This window comes from Rhinatrema bivittatum, chromosome 1 (genome assembly GCF_901001135.1).
Source record: "Rhinatrema bivittatum chromosome 1, aRhiBiv1.1, whole genome shotgun sequence".
NCBI classification, from domain to species: Eukaryota; Metazoa; Chordata; class Amphibia; order Gymnophiona; family Rhinatrematidae; genus Rhinatrema; species Rhinatrema bivittatum.
The window spans coordinates 487,002,607-487,015,895 of NC_042615.1; the positions used below are offsets into that span (position 1 = coordinate 487,002,607).

Genomic DNA, 13,289 nt, shown 5'->3' on the forward strand with positions numbered 1-13,289 from the left:
CCTGGGATAACACTTATTACAAGGTAAGCAATTTTGCTTTATCCTCTGCCAGAAGATTTTTTGGAGCTCCTCAAAGTTCCTGCTGTGGATTCCGCAGTTTCGGCCGTAACTAAGAGCACTTCCATCCCGGTCACGGGCGGTACAGCGCTCAAGGATCTCCAGGACAGGAAGTTGGAGGTTTATCTCAAAAGAATCTTTGAGGTTTCAGCATTGGGCCTCCGAGCGACCATCTGCAGTTCTCTTGCACAAAGAGCGGGACTCCGATGGGTTCAACAATTGCTCACCTCCCAGGTTCTTCCGGATGCTGAAGCTCAGCAGGCGGATCGTTTAGAATCCGTGCTCGCCTATGGAGCAGATGCCTTCTATGACCTCCTTTGGGTCCAGGCCCGATCGATGGTCGCTGCGGTCTCGGCCCGTCTGCTTCTGTGGTTGCAAAACTGGTCAGCAGATGCCTCTTCCAAAACACGCTTAGGCTCGCTTCCTTTTAAAGGTAAGTTTCTCTTTGGAGAGGACTTGGACCAGATCATCAAGTCCCTCAACGAGAATGCGATTTACAAGCTTCCAGAGGTCAGGCCGCGGACATCTAGGTCCTTCAGCTCCACCAGGTATCGCTCCCATACTCAACGACGATACCGTCCTCCCAGACAGCAGCAACAGCAGCATCAACAGTCTCGGACTTCTCCTTTTCGTTTGCAGACCTGGAACCGGTCCTTTCGGGGCCGCAGGCCCGGCAAGGGAGGACAGCCCCAGAGTTCTTCCTCAAAACCCCAATGATGCCAGGCTGACCTGCAATCAGATTCCCAGTCTGGGGGGTCGCATTGCCCGCTTCTATGGGGAATGGGCCCGAATCATGTCTGATCAGTGGGTCCTGGATAATCTTAAGTCACGGCTACGCCTTGGATTTTGTCCGCCCGCCCAGAGACAGGTTTCTTTTCTCCCCCTGCGGCTCTTTTCTCAAGAGACAAGCAGTCCGGCAAACTCTCGACCGTCTTCTCTCTTTGGGGGCAATTACCCCAGTATCTGCTGCCGAACTGGGTCGGGGTCATTATTCCATTTATTTTGTGGTGCCCAAGAAAGAGGGCAATTTTCGGCCCATCCTGAACCTAAAGACTGTCAACCAGTACCTCCGGGTCCCACGTTTTCGCATGGAAACTCTACGCTCAGTGCTGGTGGCGGTCCACCCAGGGGAATTCCTCGCATCCTTGGATATAACGGAAGCTTACCTGCATATCCCGATTCACAGGGCGCACCACCGCTATCTTCGTTTCAAAATTCTAGGACAGCATTTTCAGTTTCAAGCACTCCCGTTCGGTTTGGCGACAGCTCCATGGGTTTTTACAAAAATTATGGTGGTTGTGGCCGCAGCCCTGCGCCGAGATGGGGTTCTGGTGCACCCTTACCTGGACGACTGGCTTATCCGGGCAAAATCTCGCACCGAGGGGGTCCAAGCAGTCAGCAAGGTGGTACGATTACTTCAGTCCCTAGGGTGGATCATCAACTTTCCCAAGAGCAGTCTCTCTCCATCAAGTCGTTGAATTTTCTGGGTGCGCCCTTCGATACCAATCTGGGACAGGTGTTTCTAAGCGAGGACCGGGCACATGCCTTGCGCGAACAGATCCTCCAGTTCCAATCTCTCCAGGCACCCACAGCATGGAACTACCTACAGGTACTGGGGGTCCATGGCCTCCACCATAGACCTAGTCCCGTGGGAGTTTGCGCATCTGCGTCCTCTTCAGTGGGCCTTGTTATCCCGTTGGAAGCCAGTGTCGCGGGAATTTCAGGAGGTTCTCCCAATACAGACTCTTGCAAGGTTCAGTCTCCGCTGGTGGCTGGTTCCTCGCCACCTAGCACGAGGGGTCTCCCTGGAGGTCCCAGACTGGGTGGTCGTCACCACGGACGCAAGTCTGACCGGCTGGGGAGCGGTCTGCGGGGCGGATTCCATTCAGGGCACTTGGACAGCAGAACAGTCCCGGTGGCCCATCAACCGCCTGGAAATGAGAGCGGTGCGCCTGGCGTTGCAGGAGTTTCTTCCCTTGGTCCGCCATCGGGCGGTCAGGGTCCTATCAGACAACGCGACCACTGTATCGTACATCAACCGTCAGGGGGGCACAAGGAGCCGTCACGTCTTGCTGGAGGCGGACAGACTGATGCAGTGGGCGGAGGTCAACTTGAGTCGTCTGGCAGCCTCTCACATTGCGGGCGTGGACAATATACAGGCGGACTTCTTAAGCCGACAGCGCTTAGATCCCGGAGAATGGGAGCTTTCCGAGGAAGCGATGAGTCTAATAACCTCCCGCTGGGGGACTCCTCACATGGACCTCATGGCCACGGCCGCAAACGCAAAGGCCCCTCGATTCTTCAGCCGACAAAGAGAATACAGGGCGGAAGGAGTCGATGCCCTGGTTCTACCGTGGCCTCGGAAGATCTTACTGTATGTCTTTCCTCCATGGCCCCTGGTGGGGAAGGTTCTCAGTCGCATAGAGAGCCATCCGGGTCCAGTCATTCTAGTGGCACCGGAATGGCCCTGATGGCCCTGGTTTGCGGACCTTCTTCATCTAGCGGCGGAGGGACCCCTGCGGCTCAATCATCTCTTCCACCTACTGTGACAGGGTCCTATATTTTTCGAACAGGCAGATCGCTTCTGTCTTGCGGCTTGGATTTTGAGAGGCACAAGTTGAGACGCCGTGGATACTCTGAGGGAGTGATTTCCATTCCTAAGGGCACGCAAGACGTCTACCTCTGTCACTTACATGCGCGTCTGGAAAGTCTTTGAGGTATGGTGCCAGGAGCGTTCTATTTGTCCGGTCTCTGCTTCGGTGACGCAAGTCCTTTCCTTCTTGCAGGCCGGTCTGGATTTGGGGTTAGCCTATAATTTACTTAGGGTACAAGTTGCGGCGTTAGGGGCTTTCCTGCACAATGGGCAGGACTCAAGGCTGTCGGCTCACCCAGATATTGTACGTTTTCTGCAAGGTGCTAGACACCTGAAGCCACCCTTGAGGCCACCTTGTCCGTCTTGGAATCTTAACTTAGTACTTCGTATACTGAGCGGGCCGCCTTTCGAGCCTCTTAGGTCGGCTTCTATCAAGGATCTCACCCTCAAGACAATATTTCTGGTGGCTATCTGTTCGGCCCGTCGTATTTCGGAGCTTCAGGCGATGTCTTGTCAGGAGCCATATCTTCGCTTTACTGATGAAGGAGTCTCTTTACGCACGGTCCCGTCGTTCTTACCAAAGGTAGTCTCAGCCTTCCATATTAACCAATCTGTCTATTTGCCTTCCTTCGCTTTGACGGAACCCAGGGAACTCCGCAAGCTTGATGTCAGAAGGTGTCTCCTCCAATATCTATCGGTCACTAACGAGTTTCGTCTCTCGGACCACTTATTCGTACTCTGGTCGGGTCCTCGGAAGGGTCATCTGGCCTCCAAAGCAACTGTTGCCCGTTGGCTCAAAGGGGCGATCTCAGCCGCATATCTTGGGGCCGGGAAAATCCCTCCAATTTCTGTTCGAGCACATTCACTTCGGTCCCAGGTGACTTCCTGGGCGGAAAGTTCTTCTGTATCTCCCCAGGAGATCTGCAGGGCGGCCACGTGGACGTCTCTCCACACCTTTGCGCGCCACTATCGTTTAGATGTCCGGGCGCCAGGTTTGGATTCTTTTGGGGATAGAGTCCTTCGAGCGGGGCAAGTCTGTGGCCCACCCATAGTAAGGGAAGCTTTGGTACATCCCACCGTCTGGACTGATCCTGGTACGTACAGGGAAAAGAAAATTATTCCTCACCTGCTAATTTTCGTTCCTGTAGTACCATGGATCAGTCCAGACGCCCTCCCTGTATTTTACGGGGTTTTTCTCTTCTCAGTTTGGATTGTTGACTCCGCTCGAAGGTCAGTTTTTTCTGTTATTTCTCTCTGTTTCCTGGGATTTTTTTTTCCAGTGTTAGTTATGGTTCACGTTCTGTTGGCAAGTTCCCTCTGGGGTAATGTTTAGTCAAATTTCACTTTTTTGGCCTTGTTTTCGGGCTTCTCTTTACTTGATCCCTCTATCTCCTCTCTTGTTGGCTTTGCTAGTCTAGTTTACTGAAGATTGAGGAAAGGGGAGGGGCTTATATAGTGCCCCCTCTCGAGTTTTTATTCTGACTCCATCTGCTGGTCGGGGAACATAACCCACCGTCTGGACTGATCCATGGTACTACAGGAACGAAAATTAGCAGGTAAGGAACAATTTTCTTATTTGTGTTTACCCATTCCACTTTACTCATTATGGTAGTTAGTGTAGCTTGGTTTGAAAAAGGTTTGGATAAGTTCCTGGAGGAGAAGTCATAAGAAGTCCATACACTATTAATAAAGTTGACTTAGGGAAAGTTGTGGAAGGAGAATCAGGTTGGCATGCTCATAGATGTTACCTACATATGACTCTTGATCTGTTTTCCTTAGAAAACCCTTTACAAATAAGTAACTTAGTTTTGCATAAACCTATGCTCTGTAGACGTTTTGGGTCTGTGTGGCTCTTTTTTTTTTTTTTTTTTTTTTTTTTTTTACAAGTAGTCAATCCTGCTCTAGTTTGGGTAGAGGAGAGAGAGATTAGGGAATGATAGAGGGGTGTAAGTGCTGAGGGTCAGTGAATGCTGGGGAGCACCTTTTCTATCTTGGTAGTCTTTCCTCTGCAGGAAGTACTGCAAGAAGTGTCGTGTAACTTCTAGCTTTAAGCCATCATACATGCTTTATAACTCACTTTCTCTTGTTTTCAGCTGCTGGAGGAAATCTGTAATCTTGGGCGAGACCCCAAATACATCTGTCAGAAGCCATCCATCCAAAAAGCTGATGGTACTGCATCCACCCCCTCACCCCGATCCAACCATGCTGCTGAGGAAGCTTCAAGTGAGGATGAGGAAGAGGAGGAGGTGCAGGCTATGCAGAGTTTTAGCACCAACCAGCAGAGTGAGGCAGAGCAGAACCAGCAGTAAGTGAGCATCTTTGACCTTCCATGGGAACTGGCAGAGCCAGCAGTAAAATTTGACTTGAAGTGTTGGGTGGACCTGCTCACATGGGAGCTGGTTTTGTTCATAAAACGGAAATGGAAGCAAATCAGAAAGGTTTGAGGTTGGTGACCTGGCAGAAAATCACCAGTCTGTGTAGTGAAATCCCTTTCATAGGACAAAAGGAAGTACTAGATATCCCATTAGCAATGTCTCCTTGCAATCAGAATGGGATTGGCTTACCTCAGTGGGTTTTAATGTTATGCAGGCAGGGACACTTTCCGTCAGTGGCTCTGAGGTTGTGTGCTGTGAGAGGTCACTTGTCAATGTTTACCTAAGGATGAGCAAGAATCACAGTGGCTTGGTAGTAGCTTGGAGGATGTGTGATTTGTGCAGTAATGTAACCCGATATATCACAGTATCCCAAGTGCTGGGGGAGAGATGAATAGGCTTGACACTTTCTGGCAATGGCTCCAGGATTCTGTACCATATGTTGTGACACTACATAGGGCCAGGTTTCTGTTTAAACTACCATTCCCTGTACGTATCCAGATCAGTCCAGACTCATGGGTTTAATCATTCCTGCCAGCAGATGGAGACAGAGAAAGTTTTACTGACACTGATTCATAAACCCCAGGGCCACCTGCAATTCCTCAGTATTTCTCTGTCTCCAGCAGAGGGTGTGAAACCTGCAGTTCTCCAGTTTTTGGATGACTTTTTCTTTTGAGTCTTTTTCTCCTGGGGGTTTTTAAATTTTTTTTTTTTTCTGGAAAGAATCCTTTTGTGTTCTATCCCATCCGATTGAGGCAGACTGGCTGGGGGTTGTTACTCCTGTGTGCCCGTGGGGTTTAAATCTGGTTGTCCAGATCCCTCCCCTTCACGAGGCCGTGCAGGCGGCTGTAGGCTACACCGGGGTTTGGTTCCCTATTCCTGAGATGTGCCTTATTTATTTTGGGCTTTTTCTCTCAGGGATGTAAAGTTTTTGTTTAAGAAAAAGAAAAAAAAAGCAGGTAATTTGCTACAGTAAGGCTAGGCTCAGCACTGCTGTGTGGGCGACTTTCGCTTCTCCTTTGACGGTAAGAGGGGCTGAATTTGAGGGGGTTGGTGCAATTTTTGATTTTTTCATTATTTGCTGGGTCTCCTCGTGTCAGCGGCTCTCTGCTCAACTCGTTTGCGGCTAGGTAGAGGGCGGGCTGTGTTTGGATTGCATCGGAGGTGAGGAGGGCTCCTTCAGCGGCCCTCCCCCTGCTGAGCAGCAACGCTGGTCCAGCGTCTCGAGGCCCGGGTGTGTGCTGGGGCTCAGGCACTACGTCTCTCCCGGCTGGCGTGGGAACGGCAGCCATATTGGATTTTTTGGCACCTGTTCCTGCGCCGTCGGAGGGGATGGGGGTGTGTCCCCTGCGGTTGTCCCCAGCCTGGTTCAACCTTGGAAATGGTCAGGAAGGTCTGGAGGGAGAAGAGAGCCAGTTTTGGACGGTTCCTGTAGCAGGCCCCGAGGGGGCTGGTGCAATTTGGTCTTTCTTCCCTGAATTTGTTTACTACACGATGCCTTTTTGACGCGGCAGCAGGCTTCCTGTGGAGTCTCTCTTCCTCAGCCCCTTCTGGCCTAACCTGTGGGGAGGTTGGTATCTGGTTCAGGTCAGGGTCAATCAGGCAGGCAAAGGGTTTCCCCTATTAAGAAGTTGCTCAGCCCTTCTTTGGGGGGGGGGGGGGGGGGGGGGGGGGAGAGAAGCCCGATGTCATCGATGAAGCTTCTATGGGACAGGAGACGAGCGGTCCAAGGAGATGACCTGGTGGGGTCTGCTTCCAGGGCAGATGACCTGAAGGTGGTTTGCCTCTTTCAGAGGGAGGTGCTGGATTTTTTGCTTCCTTTAGTTTTTCAAGTGTTAGGGGTCAAGATGCCCTGAGATGACCCCGATTTAGAGGGAGTGGATCCGGTCCTGGATGTGTTGACGGTCCCCCTGACGTCCTTTCCATTCCACAAGTCGGTTAGAAGGCTTGTAGAGGGTGAATGGAGGACACCTGATTCTGTCTTGAGGGTTGGTAGGACCATCGGGAAAACTCTACTCCTTTCTGGAGCAGGACTTGAAGTCTTTTGTGCTCCCTAAAGTAGATGCTGCGGTGTCCGCGGTTACTAAGTGGTCGACTATTCCCGTGGTGGATTCTGCGGCATTAAAGAACGTGTAGGATTGCAAGTTAGATATTCACATCAAGTGGATATTTGAAGTCTCGGCTTTTTGCAAGCGGCGATTTGTGCTAGCTTCATGCATCTTGTGTGCCTCCGGTGGGTGCAACAGATGCAGGAACACTTTCTGAAGTCGGAACATGTGGACAGGGGTGGATGCTTTCTATGATTTGGTCCGTACGTCCTCTAGGACTATGGCCTCTGCTGTGGCGGCTAGGAAGTTGCTGTGGTTGCATAACTGGGCATCAGGCGTCTCCTCCAAGGTTCAGTTGGGTTCTCTACCCTTTAAGGGTCACCTTTTGTTTGGGAAAAATCTCAAACACTAATTCAATCTTTCGGAGATAAGTCTTTCCGCTTGCCCAAAGATAAGCCTAAAGTTAAAAGGTTTTTTCAGGTACGATTGCATTTTCACTCAGATAGGAGATCAAGGCCCACAAGGGCTGTGCCAGGTTCTCAAAGGCAGTTTTTGCCTCGAGGGCAGTCCTGGGGACTATGCTTTCGGGGTCCTCGGAGGCTGTTCTGCGGAGCTGCTGGTGGGTCTTCGGCCGGAAGTAAGTCAGCCCAATGAGGCGAGGCTGATCCACTCCGTTGTTCCTATTATCGGAGGTCGCTTGACTCCATTTTATGAGTGGGCCAGGATTATGCAGGACCAGTGGGTTCTCAGTGTGGTGAGAGACGACTATGCTTTAGAATTTGCTTGGCCTGTTTCTAATTTCCCCCTGTGGTCCCGTGAGCAAGCAGTCGGCAGTACGAGAGACCCTAGATCATCTTCAGCGATTGGGGGCTGATTCCGGGTTCCCCTGCGAAACTTTGCAAGGGACGCTACTCCATCTGTTTTGTTGTCTCAAAGAAGAAGGGCACATTTTACCCGATTCTAGATTTAAAAAAGGTGAGTGCAGCTCTCAACGTGCTACGCTTTCGAATGGAGACCTTGCGGACTGTCATAGCGGCAGTTTGCAAGGGGGAGTTTCTGGCTTCCCTGGATCTCACGGAAGTTTATCTACACATTCCCATCCATCTGGAATTGCACCATTTTCTTCGCTTCATGGTCCTGGGTCATCATTTTCAGTTTTAGGCTCTTCCTTTTGGACTTGCCATGGCCCCACATGCCTTCACCAAGGTGCTGGTGGTGGTAGTGTGACGGTGCTCCGGAAGGAAGGGGTCCTGGTGTACTCGTGCTTGGATGACTGGCTTAGGGTGAAGTCGGAGGCTCTGTCACCAATCGGTTCGCAAAGTTGTCAAGCTGCTTCAAGCACTTGGGTGGTAAACATGACAAAGAGTTATTTAACTCGACTCAATCTTTGGAGTACCTGGGCGCTCGGTTCGACGCTCGGCAAAGTGTATATTTCCAAGGAAGAGAGTTCTAACTCTGCAGAATCTAGTTCAGTGGTTGTTACACTTGTGGGTACCCAAGGTCTGGGATTACCTGCAGGTTCTGGGCTTGATGGCCTCAACTCTGGAGTTGGTTCAATGGGCGTTTTTTCATATGAGGGGGGCGACACTTGCCAAAGTCAGCAGGCATTGGAGAAGAAGCAGCGAGACCCTGCAGGAGATGCTCCGGATGGAGTCACCAGGCGTGTGAGTAGTGACAGAGAGCTCACAGTCAGCCCTGTGCATCAGGTAGACCTGAGAGCAGAGAGACTCTTCCAATGTACTAACAGTGATCAAATGAGTTCTGACCTCCACCAAATAGAGGAGAAAGGGAAGAAATCCTTTCACTGTGACACCTATGGAAAAACCTTTGATGGGAAATGTCATTTTGAATTGCACCAGAAAACCCAGATAGGAGCAAGACCTTTTCCATGCTCTCACTGTGGAAAATGTTTCAAACATAAGTTAACCCTGAAATTACACCAGAAAATCACACTCAAGGGAGCATTTTCACTTGTATTGAATGCAAGAAAAGCTTTTCTAACAGGGAATCCTTAGTAATACACCAAAGAACACACACAGGACAGAGACCCGCTCATTACCCTCTTCCATTTAGTCAATTCGTACACTCTACAAGACCTGTTGGACGCCATTTGTACATTGTTATACCTGTTCAATTCGCCTGTATATAGAATGGTTTAATATGTTCAGCTAATAAGTTTCTCGGTTATACTGTGATTTAACTGTATTAAGTTGTTAAACTGTAAACCGGGGTGAAGGCTGATTGCTATACCTCGGTATATAAAAATTTCCAAATAAATATGAGGCCCTTACAGTGGCTCTTTTGGCCCATTGGAAGCCGATCTCTGAGGAATTCCATCTACCGTTGCCTCTTGAGGGCGCAGCCAGAGTGAGTCTGTCTTAGTGGCTTCAGACTTCCAATCTTGTTTGTGGGATGGCCCTCGAGATGCCGGACTGGATAATAGTTACTACAGATGCCAGTCTCTTTGGATGGGGAGTGGTATGTCAAAATTGTTCAGTCTAGGACAGTGGTATGTCAAAATCGTTCAGTCTAGGACAGTGGTTCTCAACCTTTTTCCCATCGTGACACACCTGAGACCACGCTCAAATGTGTGACACACTGCTCATTACAATTCAAGGCGGAAATAAAAAAAAATAAAGGTCCAGTATTATTTTTATTGTTAAGAATAAAAGATACGTCTGAACAGAAATTGCATAAATAGTTAACAGCCCGCACTTAAACAGTAACCACCTTACCCAAGAAATGGCAACACTGAAAATATTACACCAGGCCTTAAGATACCCATATATCTCCTATTAGGAAAATGGACCAAGTCAGGCTGCTATAGAGCCCTACCCAGAAACTTCAAGCCAGTGTCCTGTGCGTGCGATTCAGTAAACTAAAATATTTAAATTAGGGCCGGCGGTAAAAAGAGGCGCTAGGGACACTAGCGCGTCCCTAGCTCCTCTTTTTGGACAGGAGCGGCGGCTGTCAGCGGGTTTGGCAGCAGACGCTTAATTTTGCTGGCATCTGTTCTCGAGCCCGCTGACAGCCACGGGTTCGGAAACCGGACGCCGGCAAAATTGAGTGTCCGGTTTTCAACCCGAGGGCCGATTTCAAATTTTTTTTATTTTTTTTTACTTTTAACTTTCGGGATTTCCGACTTAATATCTCCATGATATTAAGTCGGAGGGTGCACAGAAAAGCAGTTTTTACTGGTGCCGGCAGAAATTAGCGCCTACCTTTGGCTAGGCGCTAATTTCTGAAACATTTTGCTTTCTGAATCGCGCGGGAATACCTAATAGGGGCATCAACATGCATTTGCATGTTGCGGGCGCTATTAGGTTCGGAGGGGGTTGGACGCGCGTTTTGGACGTGCTAGCTTTACCCCTTATTCAGTAAGGGGTAAAGCTAGCGCATACAACGCGCGTCCAATCGCGGGTTAACAGTGCGCTCCGCTCTGTACTGTATCTGCCTGCAACTGAGTTAAGACTGGAGTCTTAGCAGTTGTTTGAGCAGGCCTTTGCTAATTAAGCGTCTTCCTCTTATCCCTTGCCTTCCTGTCCCTATAATTTTAGTGATAAGAACATAAGAAATTGCCATGCTGGGTCAGACTAAGTGTCCATCAAGCCCAGCATCCTGTTTCCAACAGAGGCCAAGACCAGGCCACAAGAACCTGGCAATTACTCAAACACTAAGAAGAACCCATGCTACTGATGCAATTAATAGCAGTGGCTATTCCCTAAGTATAATTGATTAATAGCCATTAATGGACTTCTCCTCCAAAAATTATCCAAACCTTTTTTGAACCTAGCTACACTAACTGCACTAACCACATCCTCTGGCAACAAATTCCAGAGCTTTATTGTGCGTTGAGTGAAAAATAATTTTCTCCGATTAGTCTTAAATGTGCTACTTGCTAACTTCATTGAATGCCCCCTAGTCCTTCGATTATTCGAAAGTGTAAATAACCGAGTCACATCTACTCGTTCAAGACCTCTCAGGATCTTAAAGACCTCTATCATATCCCCCCCTCAGCCGTCTCTTCTTCAAGCTGAACAGTAGGAAGTGTTTATAGTGTAAATGTTTTGTTAATTTTAGGTATTTTATTGATTACTAGTGGTACCTGGCCACGCGTTGCAGTGGCAGAGTCAGGTTCTTTACCCTCCCTCCCCCTTCCTCATTTACCTCAGTCACTCATCCACCTCCCGCTTGGTCACTCACCCCCCTTCTCTCCCCTGTCCCCACTCCAACTCTCTCCCCTCACACTCACCTCTCCCCTCATTCTCCCTTCCCTCACTGTCACCTCCCCCCGCCTACTGCCTACCCTTCAGATCAGAAAACCTTTGTCTTTCTATTTCTGTGGGAACCCCCCAATCCCAACCCTTTAAATCAAATAACCCCCCCACCCTCCTGCCTCCTCCCAAGACCTGGGAAATTAAAATTGTTGGTGCTACATGTGGTCTGTCCCTGGGCGTCTGTGCGCGTTATGTAGCCAAATAGGGGAGTGCCTAACTAAATTTGCACTTCCAAATTTGTTTTGTGGTCTGGGGAGGGCTATTTTGGTGCGTTCCCGAGATCATGCAAGTTTAGTGTATGTATTTATGTGTGAACCTCCCCCTTCCCCCAAAAAACAACCCTATGAGAAAAGTTCTCTTAAACTAACCACCCCACACTCTCCTGCCCCTCCCCCCCAGCCCTGTGAAAAACAGCCCACCCCCCTGCTCCCCCAGAGTTGCTGAATGAATGAAACCTGCCCCACCTCGTGACTCCTCCCCAAGATGTTCGCAATAAATTCATTACCACTCCCCACCCTCCAGACCCTCCGAGACCTGATAAAAATGTCAGTCGGTGGAGCGGGCGTTCAGGAGCGGTCCGGGAGCGATGTATTGGCGTTGGTCTGTCGGCTGTGAGCATTGAAACGGGTTCAGAGGGCCCTTTGCCCTTACTATGTCAGTGGGGTGGAGCAATGGCAGCGGTAGGTCCTCTGACATAGTAAGGGCAAAGGTCTGGCTGCCAGTCCTGAAAATGGCGCCGAGGGGCCCTCGCCCTTACTATGTCACATGGGCTACTGCCGCCATTGGTGTCCCCGAGTGGCATAGTAAGGGAAAGGGCCGTCGGTGCCATGTTGATTGCTGGCAGCCGACGGCCGTAGTGCAGGAGATGTGTCCCGGACCGGTCCTGACCCCCCGCTGGAGCCTCCCGGACTTCTGTCAGGTTTTGTGTGTGTTGTGAGGGCTTGGGAAGTAAATACTTCAATAAAAAAAAAAAAAAAAAGTAAATGAAGTAAATGTTCAATACTCTGTTTATTGTTTAATGTAACGCCTTACCGGCGACAGTTGTGTTATATGGAAACAGACTTGATTCGATATATTTATCGAGAATGTCGGTATATAAAAACCCTAAATAAATAAATAAATAAAAATCAATTTGGCATGTGTGTGGGGGGTGTGAGGAGGGTGGTGGGTGTATTTTATCTGTAAAGGAAATAGTTATCTTCTGGCGAAAAAAGTGCGCGAATGTGTTAAAATGGAAGTGAAACGTGGACCTGGACTGGCGAAATGATTAGTGTAGCGTGTGTTAGTGTAAGGTGTAACAGATGTCGCTGTTTTCTCGAAACAATTTTTAAACCTATTTTACCTGTCACAGGTGTGGTCCAAGAAAACAAACCGGTAGCCGATCCAAGATGGCTGTCAGCAAAGGAAACACATGGATGGATCGGTGTAAAACAAGGTTTTTTGAAGCTTGCCCGACTCTGGCCGAGTTTCGCTCAAAGAGCTGCCTCAGGGGCTTACAAGCCAATCGATTTGGCTTAAAACATCAAAGTTATCATGTAACGAAGACAAAGGTGATAACACAGCAGATTGCTCGGAAATAATGTTCAGATCAGGTCCTAATAAACACTCAGCATGGATAATCGCTGAGTGTTTATTAGGACCTGATCTGAACATTATTTCCGAGCAATCTGCTGTGTTATCACCTTTGTCTTCGTTACATGTTAACTTTGATGTTTTAAGCCAAATCGATTGGCTTGTAAGCCCCTGAGGCAGCTCTTTGAGCGAAACTCGGCCAGAGTCGGGCAAGCTTCAATAAAAATCTTGTTTTACACCGATCCATCCACGTGTTTCCTTTCCTGTCACAGGTGTGACATATCTGTAATGTAAGTACAGAAGAACCTTCCTGTATGCGAAATGAAGGTTGTGTCCAAATTTGAAAGCAATCGATTCAGTGGTTTCTGAG

The 13,289-nt window shown here is 49.2% G+C and overlaps 1 protein-coding gene across 9 annotated transcripts in view; it reads left to right on the plus strand.

Annotated features, from left to right (window-relative positions):
- HUWE1 (HECT, UBA and WWE domain containing E3 ubiquitin protein ligase 1) overlaps positions 1 to 13,289 on the plus strand; it is a 907,188-nt gene that overhangs the window by 311,280 nt on the left and 582,619 nt on the right. For all 9 annotated transcript variants that reach the window (XM_029607938.1, XM_029607967.1, XM_029607972.1 and 6 more), the window contains one exon: positions 4,744 to 4,955. In XM_029607938.1, the coding sequence (XP_029463798.1) occupies positions 4,744 to 4,955 (212 nt within the window). The remainder of the gene's footprint in view (positions 1 to 4,743; positions 4,956 to 13,289) is intronic.